Source organism: Eptatretus burgeri, chromosome 4 (assembly GCF_056783735.1).
Source record: "Eptatretus burgeri isolate ZD-2024b chromosome 4, Ebu_testis_v1, whole genome shotgun sequence".
NCBI classification, from domain to species: Eukaryota; Metazoa; Chordata; class Myxini; order Myxiniformes; family Myxinidae; genus Eptatretus; species Eptatretus burgeri.
This window is the reverse complement of record NC_140964.1, coordinates 67,100,258-67,121,743: the sequence shown is the minus strand read 5'-3', so window position 1 is coordinate 67,121,743 and position 21,486 is coordinate 67,100,258. Positions and strand designations below refer to the sequence as shown.

The window sequence follows — 21,486 nt, the reverse complement described above, 5'->3', positions numbered from 1 at the left end:
ACAGAAGTCCAAGTCTTCAGGTCCTTGGTGCCTCCGGTCTTTTCTACGGATGTGAGACTTGGACTCTGACCAGGTATATGAGACGAAGACTTTATTCCTTTGGTATCAGGTCTCTTCGGAGAATCTTTGGCTATCGTTGGTTGGACTTTGTGTCCAATTAGCGGTTCCTGAGAAAGACTCAAATGAGATTTGTTACCTGCATAGTCCGTAAGCGTCAGCTGCGGCTGAATGGACATGTGGCTCATTTTCTTGACACTGATCCTGCTCACCAGATTCTCTCAGCGAGGGAGCCTTGTGAATGGAGGAGGCCAATTGGCTGACTCCGTGCCTCGTGGTTGCAGCTGGTTGATCAGCATCTCAAGGAGATGGGGATGGCCCGACAGAGGCCCCTGGAACTCCAGCGGAAAGAGGACACAGCGATGCGCTGCACGGGCGCATGCTGCCAAACCTGACCTGACTTGGTGACATACATGGCAGTGGCTATAAAGGTGGGCGGAAGCAAAGGAGTTGCCCGAATTCGGCTTGGAAGTGTGCAGTGAATTCCCTTGAACTGCCATGCCAGAGCCACGCCCCACCAGGCCGGTGCCATGCCCTCTCCTCTCCTACTGAGCTTTGAGCGCACGAGACCTACCTTTACATCTTCCTGCAGTGTCTTAACAGACAGTGCTGGGGGGATATTTTCTTGTCTCGTGATTCCCTCTGTCTCTCTATCATTGTGTGCATGATTGGGCCCAATAAGGCATAGGTAATTAAGGTTCTGTATTTGTTTGTTGGTTTTGTGGATGCATATTCGGTAAGGGTTAAGTGGTTGCATGTATTATTCTGCGCACAGGAAGAGATAAGCGGGGTTAAGCAATTGGTTCATGTCTGTCTGTCTGTCTTATCAGTTTATGATCGAGGAACAACTTGTTTAAATTGAAGGTTATATTTTGAACATCAATCGGAAGACGAGTTTGCCGTTTTACAGGATTTTGGGTCTGAATTTGTCTCGATCGCACATGCGCAGAGATGAGTGAGATAATACTTTTACTCTGTCTGCCTGCGTGCCAGCTAACAAAAGTGAAAATTATTCCAAACAGGAAACTTATTGTTTTTACGGACATTATAAAGGATGCAAACAGGCATGAATAACTCATGTAGCATGTTGGATAGGGGGATGTAATAGACACTGGGTAAAACAGCAGTGAAACCTGCAATTAATTTATTTATACGCATTTAAACCTCTTTAAACCTTTATTTATATTGAATTATTTCCTTGAACACGAGAACACAAATGGCCTTCATAATACTTACAAGAATCTCCAGTTTTGCAGTGCTTGGAGATGTTATTATCAGGTGGTGTATGTAACAGGAGCTGTCAAGCGCAGCCCCTGGGAAGCGGGTGTGGCTTGTGAGAGGGTGAAATATCGGGGTGAAGGAGAGGATGTACGATGTTGATATGGCGATGTATGATGCCGTTGATGCTACGTTCTATGGTGATCAATAAAGCCTCCATCTCCTGAACTGTGACTCAATGTCATCTTATTACAGTGTACATAAGGGATGTGTATAAGACTGCTTTTGTAGTGCTAAACTTCCAGACTTTTAAAAAATCGATCTTTAAAATAATTATTTTATTAAAATTGAAGTATATACTTTAAGACTGCTTGGGGTATCTTGTTCTTTGAACTCTCTCGTTATTTACTGTGATTGCTCATTTTGTGTTTCCCTTCCCCCGTGTGATCATTGTGATTATTAAATACACATGGTCTCGGGTGAATAAAAACTGTTGTGATCGTTCTTACGATTAGAGAAAGTCTGTTGAGAATTAATTGACAATGACAATTGACTCCTTATATCCAGATGGTGCTGCGCCCCTCTCCGGCTCTCTTGGCCGCTAATGAGAGACGCGGCTCGCGGCACCAACTAGCTTAACACCGGCTGATTCGACGGTCCCACTGGCACAGTGATGGAGTAGAAAGACTCGTAATCCAGCCTGTGTTGGCCGAACCAGCTGGCCGTTGTGGCCACTGTTGACGCGGCCTGCTGGGGTTCATACCAGGCATCTGGGATGACCCACGGCTACAACAGTATCTTGTGTTGCTTTTGATTGTCATGTCCTTTCAATGAGGAATGGCTCTTGCTTTTTACACTTAATTAACTAGATATGGGTGGACAGGATGGCCTTTAATTACACACTTGCCTCTAAGCTGTCTAGTTTGGGATTGAATTTGACCCAGTAATAAATGTTATCCTAGTGTTTCACAGGCAGGGTGATTCATCAATGTCTGTGCCATCCCTTGGATGGATATTAAACGGGAATCCCGTCTACCAGCATTCATTGGTGGATGTAAAGTATCCCATGGCGTCCTTTGCAAAGACTAGTCGAGCTATCGCCAGCATCATGGCCAAATTCCAAATTCCTGCCCTGACCAGTGGAGAGGGCAATGCATCAGCAGCACAACCACACCCTCAGCCATTGATACTACCCCGCAGCCTTGTGCTGCATACAAACGAAGAAGAACGAGATATATTTTTTGTTGAGAAGCATAATTTATTATGTGGTTAAGTTTTGATGTTTCCTTTTTGTGCTTTCATTTACACTTCTGAGTGTCAGGTTTTTCATTCTGCGAGTCCATTGTTAAGGAGTCGGATTGTGCATGACTTTCTTGCCATGTTTTTCAAGGAGGAACTTGAGAGACGTGATCCACACGGCCGTACAGCACTCCATCTGGCTGTGGCCCTTGGACATCTTGAGTCTGCACGGGTTCTGCTTCGTCACGATGCCGATGTTGGTGCAGAGAACACGCAGGGCTGGACAGGTATGTTGGGAGAGAAATAGATATATCCAGTTAGGAGCTGTATCACTATTTCACACGTATTTTGTAGTTGATCACAATGGTACAAAACTAAAGCAGTTAACAACCAACATCCCTTGCTCTGCGTTTTTTTTTTTTCTTTTTTTTTAATCTGGGTAAAAAATAAGATGGAGAAACTATGTTTGGCAGAAAGTTTGTGAATACGGGCAATCAGTTGCTAATAGCAATCTTTGCCTGTGAGCTCATCGACTACTTGTTTTATAATGTTTATTTTCCCTGTCATCTCACCCCTTTTCCAGTTTTATTCGCTGTTACTTTCATCTGAAATTTTCAGAAGATAATTACATTTGTCAGGAAAATATGAGTTTCTTCAAAAGGAACTTAAATGTTGTTCTTCGTCTTTCTGCTGCTCCCGTTAGAAGTCACCACAGAGGATCATCCGTTATGATCCGCATACTGATTTGGCATAGGTTTTACGCCGGATGCCCTTCCTGACGCAACCCTGGTCGCCTCTTACGACACAGGGATAAGGATTGGGTTTCGCCATGATTCCGGGCTGCCCTATACCCTCTCATAGGGTGGCCCAGCACAGAGCGCCCGTCCTCAAGCAATCCTCCGAGTAGCCGGATTACAGGCGCACGCCACTACGCCCGGTCAAAAGGAACTTAAATGTGGGAGGAGGTTATTAGGGCCATCAAGCCTGCACTATGGTTCCCAACCTATGGTTGTTTGTTCATGCTCTATCCTTTTTTTAAATACTGAGCATCAAGTAAGGAAGCACCACATATCATTTTTAAAGTCTTTGGTATGACTTGCCTGGGGTCAGGCTCGAACCGCTGACCTCCCAAACTCAGAGTGGACGCTCTAACCATTACGCCACCGAGGAATAGAACAGTTTCTGTTGTTCGTATTTTGTGTTTCTTCTTTTTTGGTGGTGTGAAAAGCTCTTGTAGATGACTGCTCCTGATTAGGCTGATAAGTTTTTTTATTTTTTTTATTTTTTATTTTTTATTTTTTTGGCTTGTTCACCTATCCTTATCCAGCTGCTTGCATCCTCATGTCAATTCCTTCTGCCAAGTGTCACTTCCAGTATTGTAAATAATGCAGCGGTATGCGTATCTACCGTTGATCTCTCGGAACGAGAACACGATGTGAATGGCAGACTACTGACTTCCATCGGTAATTTGAAGCTAATAGAATTGTTAACTTTACCCGTTCCCAAAAGGACAGTAGAAGATATTTTAATCTGTGTGCATATGCATATATTGGTGTCAGCGAGTCCACTCTTTAAGACAGTGCTCCTGGGAAGCCAACTTCAGTGTTGTGCTTCATCAAAGTTGTCTCGCATCACCAAAACATTTTTGTATCTAATTTCATTATAAGTTGATTTTCTAGCTTGAATGTGGATTATATCCAAGTTAGAGTTTATTAATCCTGTACATTATAATTTGTATTGTCCCTTCACCTTGTGTCTGTCTGTCTGTCTGTGTTGTTGTCAAGGCCCAAGACCTTTCTTGCCTCTACTCCTTATAAAGGTGTGTGTGTGTGTGTGTGTGTGTGTGTGTGTGTGTGTATATATATGTATTGTTGCAGTTCTAGAAACCGCATCCCTCCAACACCAATGGCATCCAACATACAGTGGTCCCCAGACAGTTATTTCATCAACTCCCTCGATACGCTCCCTCGAAGTAGACCGTGACCATGTGAGTCCAGTAAGTCTGTGCGAGGTGGAGTGGTTGCATAATGCAAAAGGGTACATGCGGAGTTTTGGGAGGGGTAGAAGCCCAGGGATCTCAAGGGGTAACACAAGTCCCCTGTATGATTTTGTCAGAATTTGTGCGGAACAAGAATAACATGGAAGGGGTGAGTGCACGAGGGAGAACGGGATACGCATCAACCCAGACGGGAGTAGCGGTTTGTGCAACAAACGGGATTGGTGAGCCTCCTGAGCGGGGAAAAAGTTATTTTGGAAACAGCACCGGCTCCATGGGACTTTACGTATGAGGTACGAGAGTGTGCGCGGTCCGTGCTTGGAAAATCGCCCAAGCACTGATCATTGCTTGATGTGCTAATGGCTTCAGGGGAGCCGGCGTTGAAACGATCTGCACCGGGTACATTACCGGAGTGCGGACAGCTAAAAGCAAAGCAAACAGAGGGATTTAATGAATTTGGAAAAATATTTTCCCCATTTTCCCCATGTTTGAGGCTGGACGTGCTGCGGGGCGCGAGTGGTGCTCGCGAGACATGCGGCAACGTGACCACCAGACAGCTCGTGTGCATGGTCGGAGTGGGTGTAGCGAAGCTCGCGTGGTGGTCCCGATGCGCGTGATGTCAGTAGGGATCCTGCAGCATGAATGGCGGGTGTGTAAAACACGGCGTTTCACGTGGGAGATCGCCCGACAGCCAATGCAAGCATTTGATGTGATTAACAGGGCGACGTTACGCCCGTGGGTCAGCCAAACCGAAGGGATGACTGCACTGTCGACCACCGCCATGGAGGCGTAAGGCTCTCCGAGAATTTCCACGAGTAGACAAAGCCCAGCGAGGATGTCGTGAGTATCCTTGTCCCCAGGGCCAAGGAGCACGAGTTGGGGAAAGGGTTTAGTGTTAGATAGACCGGCCTCATGGGGGCATTAGGAGCAGTCCTCCATATGGACCCGGGAACATCAGTTTGGGGGATTTAGGCTCGAATTTAGAATGGATTGGAAACATGGACAGACATGGAATGTATAGTGGGGACGTAGATTAGCGACATAGTGAAATGGAATGTGCATTCGATTATGGGATGATAGGGAGCACGAGTTAGTTAGGGGGACAAGTATTTGATGGGGAGATGGGGAGGACTACAGTGGGGAGAACAAGTATTTGATACACTGCCGATTTTGCAGGTTTTCCCACTTACAAAGCACGTAGAGGTCTGTAATTTTTATCAGAGGTACACTTCAACTGTGAAAGACGGAATCTAAAACAAAAATTCTGAAAATCACATTGTATGATTTTTAAATAATTAATTTTCATTTTATTGCATGAAATAAGTATTTGATCACCGACCAACCAGTAAGAATTCCGGCTCTCACAGACCTGTTAGTTTTGTCTTTAAGAAGCCCTCCCATTCTCCACTCATTACCTGCATTAACTGCACAAGTTTGAACTCGTTATCTGCATAAAAGACAGCTGTCCGCACTCAATCAATCAGACTCCAACCTCACCAAAATGGGCAAGACCAGAGAGCTGTCTAAGGACATCAGGGACAAAATTGTAGACTTGCACAAGGCTGGGATGGGCTGCAGGACAATAGGCAAGCAGCTTGGTGAGAAGGCAGCAACTGTTGGCGCAATTATTAGAAAATGGAAGAAGTTCAAGATAACAGTCAATCTCCCTCAGTCTGGGGCTCCATGCAAGATCTCACCTCGTGGAGCCTCAATGATCATGAGAGGTGAGGGATCAGCCCTGAACTACATGGCAGTACCTGGTCAATGACCTGAAGAGAGCTGGGACCACAGTATCAAAGAAAACCATAATTAACGCATTACGCCGTCATGGATTAAAATCCTGCAGTGCACGCAAGGTCCCTCTGCTCAAGCCAGCGCATGTCCAGGCCCGTCTGAAGTTTGTCAATGACCATCTGGATGATCCAGAGGAGGAATGGGAGAAGGTCATGTGGTCTGATGAGACCAAAATAGAGCTTTTTGGTTTAAACTCCACTCACCGTGTTTGGAGGAAGAAGAAGGATGAGTACAACCCCAAGAACACCATCCCAACCGTGAAGCATGGTGGTGGAAACATCCTTCTTTGGGGATGCTTTTCTGCAAAGGGGACAGGACGACTGCACCGTATTGAGGGAAGGATGGATGGGGCCATGTATCGCGAGATCTTGGCCAACAACCTCCTTCCCTCAACAAGAGCATTGAAGATGGGGCGTGGCTGGGTCTTCCAGCATGACAACGCCCCGAAACACACAGCCAGGGCAACGAAGGAGTGGCTCCGTAAGAAGCATCTCAAGGTCCTGAAGTGGCCTCGCCAGTCTCCAGACCTGAACCCAATAGAAAATCTTTGGAGTGAGCTGAAAGTCTGTGTTGCCCAGCGACATCCCCGAAACCTGAAGGATCTGGAGAAGATCTGTATGGAAGAGTGGGCCAAAATCCCTGCTGCAGTCTGTGCAAACCTGGTTAAGAACTACAGGAAACGTCTGATCTCTGTAATTGCAAACAAAGGTTTCTGTACCAAATATTAAGTTCTGTTTTTCTGATGTATCAAATACTTATTTCATGCAATAAAATGCAAATTAATTATTTAAAAATCATACAATGTGATTTTCAGGATTTTTGTTTAAGATTCCGTCTTTCACAGTTGAAGTACCTATGATGAAAACTACAGACCTCTACGTGCTTTGTAAGTGGGAAAACCTGCAAAATCGGCAGTGTATCAAATACTTGTTCTCCCTACTGTACGTAGTAGAGCGTCGGTGTGAGTAAAATAATAATGATGAGTGAATGCGGGTCAGCGGGCCCGATTATAAATGGAGTGAATGTGGAATGCATGGTGCGAAGGAATGATTGGGGGGAGGAGTGAATCCCACCCAAGGGAACCCGGGGTTAGTGTAATATTAGTTGGCAGGATAGTTAAATTAACAAAAGGGATGTCGTTTTGTGGTTGGTGTTGAACGAAGGCATGAATCATTTTTCAGGGTATAGGAGACGATTAACCGGCTGGGAGTGTGGCTTGTGAAATATGAGTATTGGGTAGAGGGCACCCCGGGCACCGGAGTAGTCAGCCAGAGTAGGCCATGGGTCCAAGGGACCGAGGATTTAGAGTATGTAATGGGCACGGATACCCAGGGAAAAGGGACCTGGAGCACCAAAATGCCATGTGGGCATCGACGGGAAATGCCAGTGAGGGCATTCTCCACCTTGGGGAGGAGTACGTAGCCTCGGAGACCCGGGGTTGCTGAAGAATGAGTTCGGCAGGTGGGGAGACCTGCCAATGGAGCCACGCTACCCAGCCACAAAATTGTGCGAGAGCACGGACAAAAATTTGCGGGCCAGGCCCAAATTAACAATGGACACCAACACAGGCAACAGTAATCGTGGTTGCGAGAACCGATAGTTTAAAGAGACAGGCATGTTGAAAAGCCCCGGGGACAGTTTAAAGTTTAATAAATGCTTGAATACATAGAAAACGTGTACCTCTTTGCACCATCCATCCCTTCACTGTTCGTAGGCCACTGGATTCATCGTGGAAATGCTGAGACCTGTGGGAGTTATTCTGAGGCTGCATTGGACCTTTGGCCAGATTTGCATGTCTCTTGCCCAATCCTCAAAGGGATCATAGGGATTGGGAATAGACGGTTAGGACAGGTGAGCCGAACACAAACGATAAGAGGGTTAGGGACGCATATATTTAAAAAACATAATAATAATAATAATAATAATAATAACTTCTAAATCTAATTTTTTTGTGAAACCTGATGGGGGTGGGTATGGACAATGACAGGCATAGGCAATAGGATGGGGGGAGACCGTAGGGCAGGAGTGAACCCGTCTTCGGACCGGCAAACACCACCACACTCCCTCCACAACTCCACGAGACCACACCGAGGCCGGCCAGCTTCATATGCCGACCTACTGCACCTTACCTGGTCTGCATTTGCCATGCCTTCGCTTTGACTTCACTTGTCATACTTTGCCCATGCCTTTATTTGCTGTTGCCTTGACATCACTTACCACGCCTTGTCATATCACTGAACCTTGCCATGTGTACCAGGACCATCTGTTGTGAAAGTGTTTGCAAGGACTGCCATGCAGGCAGCCGCATTACCGTGGACTGTATTTGCGCAGCCTGGACATCTTTTTTTGTTGATAAATGCCAGTTCAAATGGACTGTGAGACGGCGTGTGGCCTGCCGTGTTCATGTGAGTTGCCTCCAGTCACCAGGAAGAACAAAACAAAACACCAGAGGACCATGTTGGGCCCTGAAGACACCATGCTACGTGATCACCTGCTGCTGCACTCATCCATAAATAGTTTCATTCACTGGAAATGTAGCATAAGGATGTCCGTATGAGTCTGCTAGTTAATAGATACACAACGCACTAGGTTTATTATTTTTGGGACATGCACTTAAAATGTCGCACTCAGGTATCCAGAGGTAAAACGTACTAGGAGAAACTACACCTACATGTCACACGAATGTTAACGACTCGGGTCAAGTCTAGCAAAAGGGAGGGGGGGGGTTAGTGTTGTGGTTCTGGGAACCGCATCCTTCCAAAGTGATGGCATCCATCATACAGTGGTCCCCAGACAGTTATTTAATTAATGTACGTACAGATAGTCCCTTCCTTCTTGTCTAATGGGACAAACGGGGCAATTGCGTAATGTGAATCTCATAGTTAGGTCTGATTATATCTCTGAACTCATTCCTATTCTTTTTTCTCTATTACTGAGGTAAATCCAAGCAATGGGTCCTCGCGAGGCCCAGCGGGCGCTGCGCTCGGACACCCATCAGTAAAAAACGTGGCCGTGCGCCCTTTGCTGTGAGTAGGGGTCCTCGTGAAGGCCAGCAGGCACTACACTCGCACACCTACCTGTGAAAACCAAGGCAGCATCCTTTGCTGTGAGAATGCGTCCTCATAGAAGACCAAAAGGAACAAAACACCAAGTGCCCACGCTGCATGGAACATGTGCAATAGAGCGGTAATTTACACCCATTGGGCAGAAGAGATCGGAAGGATAACCAACATGACGGTGCACTGCAACAATGCCATGCCGAGGAAATAGAAGGAACACACCAAATGCTAACAACTTACAGTACGCACGCGGCACACTCTTTTCAACCCATTTCTGAGTCGAATAAATATATCTATCTTCTTCTTCAACCCAAACCTACATCTAATGATTATATCCAATCTTTCCCCTCATTTCCTGACACAGATCAGGGCTGGCACCGCGCACACCACCGCTTTTGATAAATGACCGCATGCTCAATGGCGGTGGACCTACGCGTAGCCCCAGGGTAATTTATTATCACACACAGAGCAGGGCACGAATGGCACACTTCTTGTTCGGGTCTGCGCATGTGTTTACCGTAGCATTTTACCATCGGTCTTCGCTGACCACTGTGGCCGCGGGTGTCTCCCATGGATGGCGAGCATCCTCTCGCCTCTCCGCCCGGCGAGGCTGCAGCCAGGCAGAGGTGCGCTGTACGGCTTGGGCCACCTGGCTTAGACAGGCAGCGCAATGACCGGCGCTGGCCGCTGGTCACCGTGGAGGGCCCGGTAGTTCGGTGCAGGGCAATTCGGCCTGCAATTCCGGGGAGTCTGGTGGGAACCCGAGGTAGCTCCCCCCCCAGGTGGTTTTCTCACCCGGACCCCCTGCCACAACAATATATTGTTGGGATGCTCCGCTGAAGCAGAGAACAATAGCAGAGAGAGAACAATATATTGTTCTCTCTCTGCCAGAGAAGAGACACAGAGAACCGCTGGTCACCGTGGAGGGCCCGGTAGTTCGGTGCAGGCCGTACAGCATGCCTCTACTTGGTGGCAGCTGCGTCGGGGCAGAGGTGTGAGAAGATTGCTTCCGTCCGCAAGAGATATTGGTGGCCGTGGTGGTGAGTGAAGAATCGACGGTAACACGCCGTCGTACACCATGCGCCTCCCGTACAATGTGATGGTAAGATGCCATTGTAATCAGCTCGCAGACCCGAATGAAGAGGTGTGCTATTTGTGCCCTGTACTGCACGATGATAAATTATCACGAGGCTGTGTGCGGGTCCTCCATTGAGCATGTGGTTATCTATCCCCGTGGCGATCTTCACAGGCGGTGGTGTGCACGGTGCGGACCCTGATCTGTGTCATGGATTGAAGGAAAGTATTGGATATAATTATGAGATGCAGAAATTGGTTGAAAAGAACACGCCGCGTGCGTCCTGAACAGTGGGTGGAGGTTATCGCTGTGCTTCACGTGTCCTGTGCAATCTGGTGGTGGAGGTTGATTATTGTTTGCTTCTACTGTCGGCCTCAGCGAAGACGTATTCTTACAGTGAAGGGTGTGACTGACACACACACACACATACATATACCGTATTACCCCGCTTATCCGCCAAGTTGGGGCAAGGTCATTTTTGGCTGATAAGCGGGGGTGGCGGATAAGCGAGGGTACACGCGAGATGATCTGGAGGGGTGCAAGGGGTGTCAGGAAGGGCTCGTAGGGACCTAAGAATCTCATTCCCTACTCACTAGAACGAAACCAAACAAACGGGACAACATACACCATATTTTCATAAATGATTCACGTTTTTATTGCCGCACATACAGTACATGTGTGTTATCGGGCCATTACAGGACCCCAACAGGATGGAAGAAATCGGTAATTTCCTTTTGTTCAGCGACAGAGATTACAAGTTCATTCAGGCGCATCCTGAGTTTTGAAATGGCAGTAATATCCTCCTCGTTCATATTACGGTTGCTCTCTATGTACCTCGTGACTTGTTCCAAGGCGCGCCTCGCTTCCAATGCGCTATGAACCATGGCTACTTCTTGTGGTACATCCGGTTCCTCAGTATCCTCGTCATGAATGGTAGTCACAAGATCGACGATTTCATCATCTGTAAGAACCTCAGTTGGTTCTAGATGATCATCGACATGATCGAATTCTTCTGGTGTCATCAGCACGGCTCTATCTATGTTGAAATGTTCAGCAATCTGTTCGAAAATGTTCCTCGGATACGTAGTGCTGGTGGCGGTCGAAGAAGAGGACGTTGTCGCAGGATCGAACCAATTGTCCGGGGTGATGCCAGTGTGTTTGAAACAGTTATTGATGGTTTTGGGTTTCACTTCATCCCAAGCCATCTTGGAGAAGCGAATAGTGTCGCTCAGTTCCAGCTTCAGTTCTTGATTTTCGTCAATCGCATCCACCAAATGCTGTAGTTGATATCTTCGATAATGCTGCTAGAAATTGTTTATGACACTGGCATCCATGGGCTGGAGATGCGACGTCGTGTTTGGCGGCAGGAAATGCACTTTCGTATTGGTGAGACTGACTTGGCCCTCCTCGTTCTCAGGCAGAATATGAGATGGCGCATTATAATCCAGCAACATCAGCACATGGCGGTTCGCTATTCGCATTTTCTTATCGAAATCGTGCAGCCAGTTGTGGAACACTAAGCTGGTCATCCACGACTTTTTGTTGTTGCGGTAATCGCAATACAAGTCATGCTTGAATCCCTTGAAGCACCTGGGATTAGCACTTTTCCCGATGACTAGTAAACGGGACTTATCACTACCGTCAGCGTTGCTGCAAACAGCTAGCGATATTCGAGCGTTTGCTTTCTTAGTTCCCCTTGAATACTCCCCCGTAGTGAGAGATCGGTCAGGCAGCATTTGGTAGAACAGGCCCGTTTCATCCATGTTGTAGACATCACGAGGCTGGTAATCTTTCAGCACACACTTTGCCTGTGTTCTACCAGCTCTTGCTGAATCCTGGGACACACGAGCACTTTCACCGCATAACATCCGACATGATATACCATAGCGCATTTTGAAGCGATTCATCCAACCATTCGAGTAATGGAAGTCGACAATTTCCAGCTTACCTCCAAAAAACATGGCTTTCGTCCTCAGTATAGCTTCAGTTAGTGCAATGGTTTTAGCACGTGCCGAGCTAAACCAAAGAAAGAGCGCTTGTTCCATATTTGAATGTTTGCTACCGACTTGACGCATCATAGACCCATCCAGCGATTTGTTCAGCCATCGGTCTGACTTTTATCACGTCACCGATTGTCCTCCTCTTATCGGGCTTTCCCCATTTCGCTCCGAAGAAATTGGCAACGTCTTGTTGAGATTTTGATGGAAAACTCTTAGAGTACTCACAGATTTCTCTCTTCTCTTTCACTGTCAAACACTGACGGTCCCTTTTCCTCTCTACAGGAGCCATGCTGTTTCAAACTTTTTTCCGAAACTACTAATCCACTAAGCACTGTTAGATCCACAATACACACTGGAGATCACGCTGCAAATGCCACGAAAGCATAAACAAAATTAGATTTCACAATACTCTACCGGATGTGTACTGCCACAGGCTCATTAGTACATTTTTCCATGGAAGCGAGAAATTTCCTGATGACTCATCACGGGCGGATAAGCGGGGTAATTTTGCAGGGATTTCCATTACTATGTACGTCGGGCAGACCTGGCGGATGGCGGATAGCGGGGTGGCGGATGAGCGAGGGAATTTGCTAAGCTTTTAGCTCAGATGTTCGGTTACTGAGCAAATCGTGGCGGATAAGAGGGGGGCGGATGAGCAGGGTAATACGAAATACATATATATATATATATATATATATATATATATATATATATATATATATATATATATATATATACTTGCATATATTTCCACATATATACATAACATATACTTACATACAGACACACATGTATGTATGTATGTATATGTATGTATATATATATATATATATATATATATATATATATATATATATATATATATATATATATATGTATGTACGTACATTATGTATATTGTTACGAATTTGGAATTCAATTGCACACAACATACAGGTTCCCTTAGTCAGCTATGTCGATAAGTGCGTGTTCCCTAGATAGCTCACCTTCCATTGGTTAAATGTTTTGAAATCGATTAGATGTGCTGCGGATCGACTTAATAGTTAGGGAGCGAACAATGGAGACATCCCTCCCCCTCTTCTGTGAAGAGGAAGAAGAACCCTGCGGTGACGTCAACAACTCCCTCCCACCCGTGGTTGAGCGGGGGGGGGGGGGTGGATCCCGAGGGCATGAGTCACGCCAGGTGCGGGGGAGGGGGTGCAAAGGATAAAGAGGACATCTTTTCTTTGTTCAAAAAGAGTCCTGTGGTAGGGCTGAGTTCGTGAAAGTCCCGTGTAAAGACTTCGTGGGGTCCCGTGGCAGAGTTCGTGTGCTGAGTCCCGTGGGAGGAGTAAGCTTTTTTGCTTCGGAGAGAGAGCAGTCGTTCAGCCGTCGGGTCCTGCTTGGCTTGAGGCCTTCGGAAGCTTTTTGCTTCGGCTGGCTCAGTGAGCTTCGGCTGCTGCTTTGTTTTGGAAGGAACTTGAGCCGGTTGTTCGGCTCGAGCTGCGAGTGGAGGCTTTTTCCTCTTCTTCCTCTTCCTCTTGGTTCGTGGAGCTTGTCGTTCTCCATTTTGTTTCCCGGCTTAGTGCGACGCATCGGCCTCTTCCTGGAGTTGGTTCCTCGGGGAAGCGACGCATCGACAGGAAGGATCGGCGCCTCATCTCACCGGCACATGTTGAGAAGCGCGGGAGGATTCGCGGGAGCTCGGGAAGGATCGCAGCGATTGGATCCAGCTCGCTCTTGCTGGAGCCTGGGTCCGGACAAGTTGAAGACCACACGAGGTGGAAAGGTTCGAGTCAAGCTCTGAGTTTCAGCTCACCTGTCCTCCGAGCTGGAGCTCGTGCTTAAAGGCCTCAGCCACCGTTTCGTGTGTGTGTGTGTGTGTGTGTGTGTGTGTGTGTGTGTGTGTGTGTGTGTGTGTGTGCGTGCGTGCGTGCGTGCGTGCGTGTGCGCGCGCGCGCGCGCGCGTACGTGTGTCCGTGGGCCCGTCTCATAAGTAGGAACTGCTGTTAAGTGTAAATGACTGTACATAATAAGTTGACAGTTGTAGTTCTTTTGTCGTGCTTTTGTTGCTTGTATAATTGCATACGTGTTTTGCCATATTTAATGGCATACGTGTTTCATTATAATAAATGTCCTTGTGTGAATGTAAACCTGCTTGTTGCGTCCATTCCCTCATTGACTGAACATTTCGTGTGTTGGGAGTTAGAAAGCCGTTGGTTTGCCGTAATAGGGGGACATTTGGACTGACGGTTCTCGGCGATTACGCCGCTCGGAATCGCGCACGGACAAGCTCGCCTCGGCGGTTTGTTCCATACGAGATCCGTCGAGCGTGGAATACCCCAGTAGTTGGATCACGTGGGTATTTAGGTAAATTGAAGATTGGCAATCGACCCTACCCCACGTGATCTGCCGATTGGCGTATTTCGGTTCTTGTACAAGGACCCGTCGCTTGGAGTTATCCGGGCGGCGATCTATATTCCGGGCGATCGGTCGGGCCGACTCGAATTGCGGCTCCGTTCAGAGCGGTCGGTTGGCGGCTGACGCCCGGCCAGTAGCAATATATATATATATATATATATATATATATATATATATATATATATATATATATATATATATATATATATATTTACATATACTTGCATACATACACACATATGTATACATGTGTGTGTATATATGTATATGTATATATATATATATATATATATATATATATATATATATATATATATATATATATATATAATATTGTTACGAATTTGGGAATTCGATTGCACACAACATACAGGTTCCTTTAGTCAGCTATGTCGATAAATGCTTGTTCACAAGATAGCTCACCTTCCATTGTTTAAATGTTCAGAAATCGATTGGATGCGCTGCGGATCAATTTAATAGTTAGGGAAAGAACAATGGAGACATCCCTCCCCCTCTTCTGCGAAGAGCAAGAAGAACCCTGCCGTCCCGTGACTCATGATGTCAACAACTCCCTCCCACCCGTGGCTGAGCGGGGATGTAGCAGGAGGGCATGAGTCATGAGTCACGCCGGGAGCGGGGGAGTGGCGAGAGAAGGATAAGAGGAGATCGTCTCTTTTGTGTGGGGCAGAGTTGGAGAAGGGAGTTGAGAGAGTAGTCGTTCAGCAGACCGTCGGGTCCTGCTTGGCTTGCGTTGGTGTTGAGGCCTTCGGAAGCTTTTTCCTTCGGCCGGCTCAGTGAGCTTCGGCTGAGGCCTCACTCGGGAGGAGGCTTTTTGCTTTGATGGTTCCGTTAGCTTCGGCTTCTGCTTGGCTCGGGAGACCTTTTTGCTTCAAGCTGCCCTGTTTGGAAGGAAGTTCAGCTGGTCGCTTGGCTCGAGCTGTGAGTGGTGGCTTCTTCTTCTTCTTGGTTCGTGGAGCTCTTTGTTCTCCATTTTGGTTCCCGGCTTGGTGCGACTCATCGACCTCTTCGTGGAGGTGGTTCCTCGGGGAAGCGACGCATCGACGGGAAGGATCGGCGCCTCGTCTCACCAGCACGTGTTGAGAAGCGCGGGAGGATTCGCGGGAGCTCGGGAAGGATCGCGGCTCTTGGCGATTGGATCCAGCTCGCTCTCGCTGGAGCCCGGGTCCGAACAACTTTAAGACCACATGAGGTGCAGAGGTTCGAGATAGGTTCTGGGTTTCAGCTCACCTGTCCTCCAAACTGGAGCTCGTTATTAAAGGCCTCTGCCACCATTTCTTGGGTGTGTGTGTGTGCGTACGTGTGTCCATGGGCCCGTCTTATAAGTAGGAACTGCTGTTAAGTGCAAGTGACTGTACATAATAAGTAGACGGTTGTAGTTCTTTTGTCATGCTTTTTTTGCTTGTATAATTGCATGCGTGTTTTGCCTTGTTTAATTGCATACGTGCTTTATTATAATAAATGTCCTTGTGTGAATGTAAACCTGTTCGTTGCGTCCATTCCCTCATTGAACTGACCCATCTTGCACTCGGAATATAGTTGGTTTTTAAATAGCCGATAAATAGAATCGGGTCCGTCGAGGTCTGGCGATAATACCCGCTCGGTTATCCCAGAACAGAATGGACCACTTAAGCGGTTCGTGTCCAAGCAGGCCTTCGCCGAGGTACGGTCCCTCGGTAGGTTACCCGCGCGGGTACTTAGGGATATCGATATTCGGCGATTGATTCTATTTCGCGCGGGTCGAATACGGACTGGGCCGTGGTGGGATTAAAAACCCACCCGTGACTGGTTTCTGGCGTTGTTCCAGAAAGTCACGACTGGATTGTCCGTTCGCTGGGCGAAGCAACCGCTATTGGTTAGACGCGGTCGTTCGCATGCCGGGCGGGCGCGAATTCTACAGCAATATATATATATATATATATATATATATATATATATATATATATATATATATATATGTATGTATATATATATTGTTGTGGTTACCAAATTCGCAAACCACCATTCAGGTCCCTTAGGTGAGATATCTCGGTAAGTATATGTGTAGTTAGGCCCAAACCCGTTGTCTAGTGGGAATACATGTCATTCATGCGTGCTGCGACTCTTCAGGATAGCCGTTTTTCTTTTACTATCTTTATTTTGGACCAACCGCCATTGTGACCACCGCCAACCGCGTCTCAACAGTCGTCACAACATCAACCACCCACCACAACGCCGCTTCACCACAACAGCCACGACCTTTCCCGTCACACCTCGCAACCGTCGCATCGCCACCGTTCTTGCGCCGCTTGTGGGTACCGGTATTGGACTCGTGCAGGGCGCGCGCCGAACAGCGTGTACAAAACCACGGATTTTCCGCTCCAAAAACGGATCAAAAACGACACACGCCCACTTTTGTTCCGTCCAATCGGTGAGCGAGGGGCGATTTGGCCCCGCCTCCAGGGCGTTGGAGGGCGGTCGCTATATGCAAATTCATGGATCAAAATGCATTCACGCCCACTTTTTCTCGGGCCAATGGGGAGCGAGGTGAAAGGTCGAAGGCAGGGGGTCAAAGGCGAAGCCACGGGGCTTATATAAGCGGCTGCGTTCGTCAGAAAAGGAGTTGGTCGTCGTTGGTTGGTCGTCGTCGTCGTCGTGTGCGTTGGAGTCGGAGCGAAGAGGACGGAGCTGTGGAGAGGCGGCGAAGGCAGACGAGGGGGTGCTCGCGTCGTGCCGGGAGCTGCACACCAGGGAGGCCGACGGCGCGACCTGGTCGAGGTGGAGACGCTCGTCGCGGGACTCGAGACAGAGTAAAAATCCTCCTTTCCCCGAGCATCAGCAACCCCCTCCTGTTTCCCCCCCGCGCTGAGATAGTGCGACCAAGGGGGCCCCTTTTCCCACCCCCTACCAGACACTGTCCGCGAGGCCCGCGGAGTTGAGGCACCATCGCCGCTCCGCGTCTCATCACCAGACGGGTAGGCCCGACCCGGTCTCGGCCTCAGGCCCGCCTCATCCTTGAGGGTGTTCTTTTCCTTGGTTTTGGGTATGTGTTGTCGGCGCCGTCTGTGAAGTAGAATTGTATAAGTGTTGCCGTGTGCTCGGTAGTCGGATAGCTCTGCATTGTGTCTTCGCTTTTACATTTGCTTTTTGTGTAAAATTGCATTGTGTTTCTTTTCCTTTTCTATGTGCTTTTGGTGGAATTGAATATGTGTGCTTTCCGTTCATCGCGAATAAATGTGCTTTGTGTTGAACTGTTTCCCGCTTCGCTTCGTCATTTCTTTCATTGAATCCTCATCTTGCTTCACGTAAAGGGTTGGTAGTGGGCTGAATACGCCCGATAATTAATCGAACCGTCGAGGCCGACGATAACACCGCTCGGTTATCCCGATAGTACGGAACGGGTCGCTTAAGTGGCCCGTGTCCGAAGTCGACCTGCGGCGAGGTGCGATCGCCCGGTCTACCCTCCGTGTGGGTACTTAGGTAGGTCGAATTTGGCGAGCAACCCTATCCCACGCGGGGGCCGATTGGCTCGATCGCGGTGAGACCGAAAGGTCCACCCGTGACTGGTTCCCGGCGTTAGTCCGAGAGGGTCACGACTGGATTGTCCGTCCGGTGGGCGACGTGCCGCGATTCGAGTTACGTGGCCGTCAGCACGCCGGCGGGCGCGAATCCGTAACACTGGTGTCAGGTCGTGCGATACAAATCCATCGCCCTCCTCGCGGCACTGGTATCGGAGAACGGGAAAACGGGCTCTCCTGTCTCCGGCTAAATTCACGGGAATCGGTCCAGGGGTGAGAGGAGCGACCCCCGATTCCCTCCAAATTACGAGCGAGCTAAATTAACCCTTTAAGAGAAGCAAGATGGCGTCTCAAGGCGAGCGGGAGCCGGGGGTATTAGAAATGTATATGTGTAGTAATGTAGAATCCATGGTCCAGGATGAAATCCCCGTGCAGGAAATGTTGATTGTGCAGGAACACGGACTCGCCCAACTGAACCCAGAGCCCGAAATAGGTGCGGCAGCGGCCGCGGTGTATGACACCTCCCCTCCCCCTCTCCACCAAAACCTCCCGATTCTTGCCGAAACAGCTCAGCTGAGTGCATCCGACATAGCCCAGCTATGCACCATGCTGGCGGCAATGACAGCGAAAATGGATGCAAACGCAAATGAAATTATAAACGAAATGAAAGGCATGAACGAAAAGATGGATGCAAACGCAAATGAATTTATAAACGAAATGAAAAGCATGAGCAAGCAAATGAAGGAAGAAACGAAAAAGCTGCGGGGTGAGATGCAGAACATGGGCCGATGCCTGCAGGCGGGCATGAAGGCCGTGACCAGGGAGCTGGGAATGGCGACTCCACGTGTGGGAGCAAACGAGCTGGAAGGGGGTGCAACGGCTGACAGGCCCGCGGTGGAGGCGGGTAAAAAAATAATTCGGGGGACGTGTTGGGCGAGGGTCGTGACAGAAGAATCGACGGTGACCAAAAGGGAAAAATTAAATGGGGAGACCAAAACGTGTGAGACGAGACACGAGGTGACGACAACGGAAATAATAGTTGAGACAAGAGAGGTAAAGGGTGAAGAGTTGGCAGAGACACGGGAGACAGAAAAAATAGAGGAGAGACTGCACGATGAAGACGGGGTAAGTGACGCACACACACACACGGAGGTAGTGGAGGATAATGGGGGTGAGCTCGCGGAGCGTGTGGGGACCCAGTGCGAGCACCTGGATGGCCTCCTCCAGGAACGAGGGGAGGGAGTATGCCCCCTTGAGGCGAGTCACGACCAGGTGAGTTCGGTCGTGCTTTGCGAGGTCGAGGGGAGGAGTGCTGTGGACAGGTGCACGGAGAGCTTGGGGGGTATAGAGGCCCCGGAGACCCTTGTGGGGACACGAATCCCCAGTGTGGTTGTCCCTGTGTGTGTGGTGCAAGGTGTGAGTGCGTCCCCGTGTGTGGAAGCGACCCCGTGTGTGAGTGGTGAGGTGGCGATTGTGCCGGAGTACGTGCTTCCCAGCGCACGGTGTATGAATGAGGCACCGCGGGTGAGTGCCCCCGCGTGTGTGGATGAAACGGCCAGTGTGGATGAGGCACCGCGGGTGAGTGCCCCCGCGTGTGTAAGTAGTATGGTTTGTGTGAGTAGTGAGGCACGCTTGAGTGAACGGCGGAGTGCAAGGGAGACAGTGTGTGTGAGAGAGCGGTATGTGAGGGAGATGTCGGTTGGCATGCGGGAGCACGCAGCCGCGTCTCCCGGTGTGAATGTAATGGTGTGGACTGTGAGCGTCGTAACACGCGGGAGTGCGTGTGTGGAATGGCGACGACGGCGACATGTAAAGAAAGAAAGCCGAGTAGCGGCTGTAGTTGTTTCGGGGACCGTGCCGGGTTCACCCAGCAGTGAGCACGCGGTCCGTGCTGTGCAACGCACGAGACCACCACGTGCTCGCTTGCGAGAGTGAAGTCCCGGTCCGGAAACGCACGCGGTGGAGTTGCCGATCCCGCGGACGGACAAAGTTTAGGCAGGACTACGGATTTGGACCGGACGGGTTCTCCACGCGATCGTGTGTGTTAAGCTCCAACGGGCAAAGCACATGTGTTCGCGTGGGGAACCCCTCGAGACGTGGGGCTTGTTTTTTTATGCGCACGGTGACGCCATGGCTGCACGTGGGGTTGGAATCCGGCAGGAGGGGTATCCCTGCCGGATGGTACCGTCCAAGGAGGGACGAGGAACACGTGCAGCTGCATGACGTCACGGGCAGGTGCAAAGTGCGCGAGCTCTGAGTTGCTGCGCTGGTGCTGCGCATGTAAAGGAAAAAAAAAAAAAGCAAGCCTCACTTTCGGGTGCACAGGATTCCTGGGCAAGGGGTGGAAGACCCCCTTACCTGGGCACAGGATGGAAACTAGTTAGGGGGAAGGGTTAGCTTAGCTAGACCGACTCCATGGGGCAGGGGTAAGTCCTCATGGAGTCCGTGGAATGGATTAGTTAGAGGGATTTAGATGAGCTTTAGGTTGGGAAATAAAATGATTTATTTGAGGACATGGACAGACTTGTGAATGTGTAGAGGGGACGTAGTTTAGCTACGTAGTGTTAAAAGGAACGTGCTATAGTGTAAGGGATGACGTGGGAGCACGAGTTAGTTAGGGGATGTAGTTAGAAGGATGGCAGAGTTCAGCGGTGTGTGTGTTGAAGAGTTGAAGAGTTGTTGGTGAGTGAATTGGAAGCATGTGCTTGGTGAGTGAGTGAGGCCAGCGGGTCTGTGTGAGTGGAGCGAATGGGGAATGCATGGCGCGATGAGTGATTGGGGGGAGGAGTGACTCCCGCCCAAGGGACCCCGGGGTCAGTATAAAGTGAGTCAGGGGGTTAGTCAAATTGAAAAATGGAGGTCGTTTTGATGTTGGTGGGAAAGTAGGCTCGAGACCCATTTGGAGGGGTGCAGGAGCCCTGTTGAGGGGCTTGGGAGCGTGGCTGCGAAAGGTGAGTATCGCTGAGTGGGTACCCCGGGCACCAGGCTAGTCGGCCGTGGTAGGCCAAGGGCCCATGGGGGGCCGGGATAGCGTAGTGGGCACGGGTGCGCCTGCTTGGTGCGGGGGCCCGGGGCGCCATTAGCCGCGTGGGCAGTGTAGTGGGCAAGGGTGACCCTCGGAAAGGGGCCTGGG

General features: G+C 49.1%; 1 protein-coding gene across 3 annotated transcripts in view; it reads left to right on the top strand.

Annotated features, from left to right (window-relative positions):
• Positions 1-21,486, top strand: part of LOC147028267 (ankyrin repeat domain-containing protein 13D-like) — a 110,352-nt gene that overhangs the window by 26,909 nt on the left and 61,957 nt on the right. For all 3 annotated transcript variants that reach the window (XM_085878519.1, XM_085878520.1, XM_085878522.1), the window contains one exon: positions 2,666-2,801. In XM_085878519.1, coding sequence (XP_085734645.1) covers positions 2,666-2,801 — 136 coding nt within the window. The remainder of the gene's footprint in view (positions 1-2,665; positions 2,802-21,486) is intronic.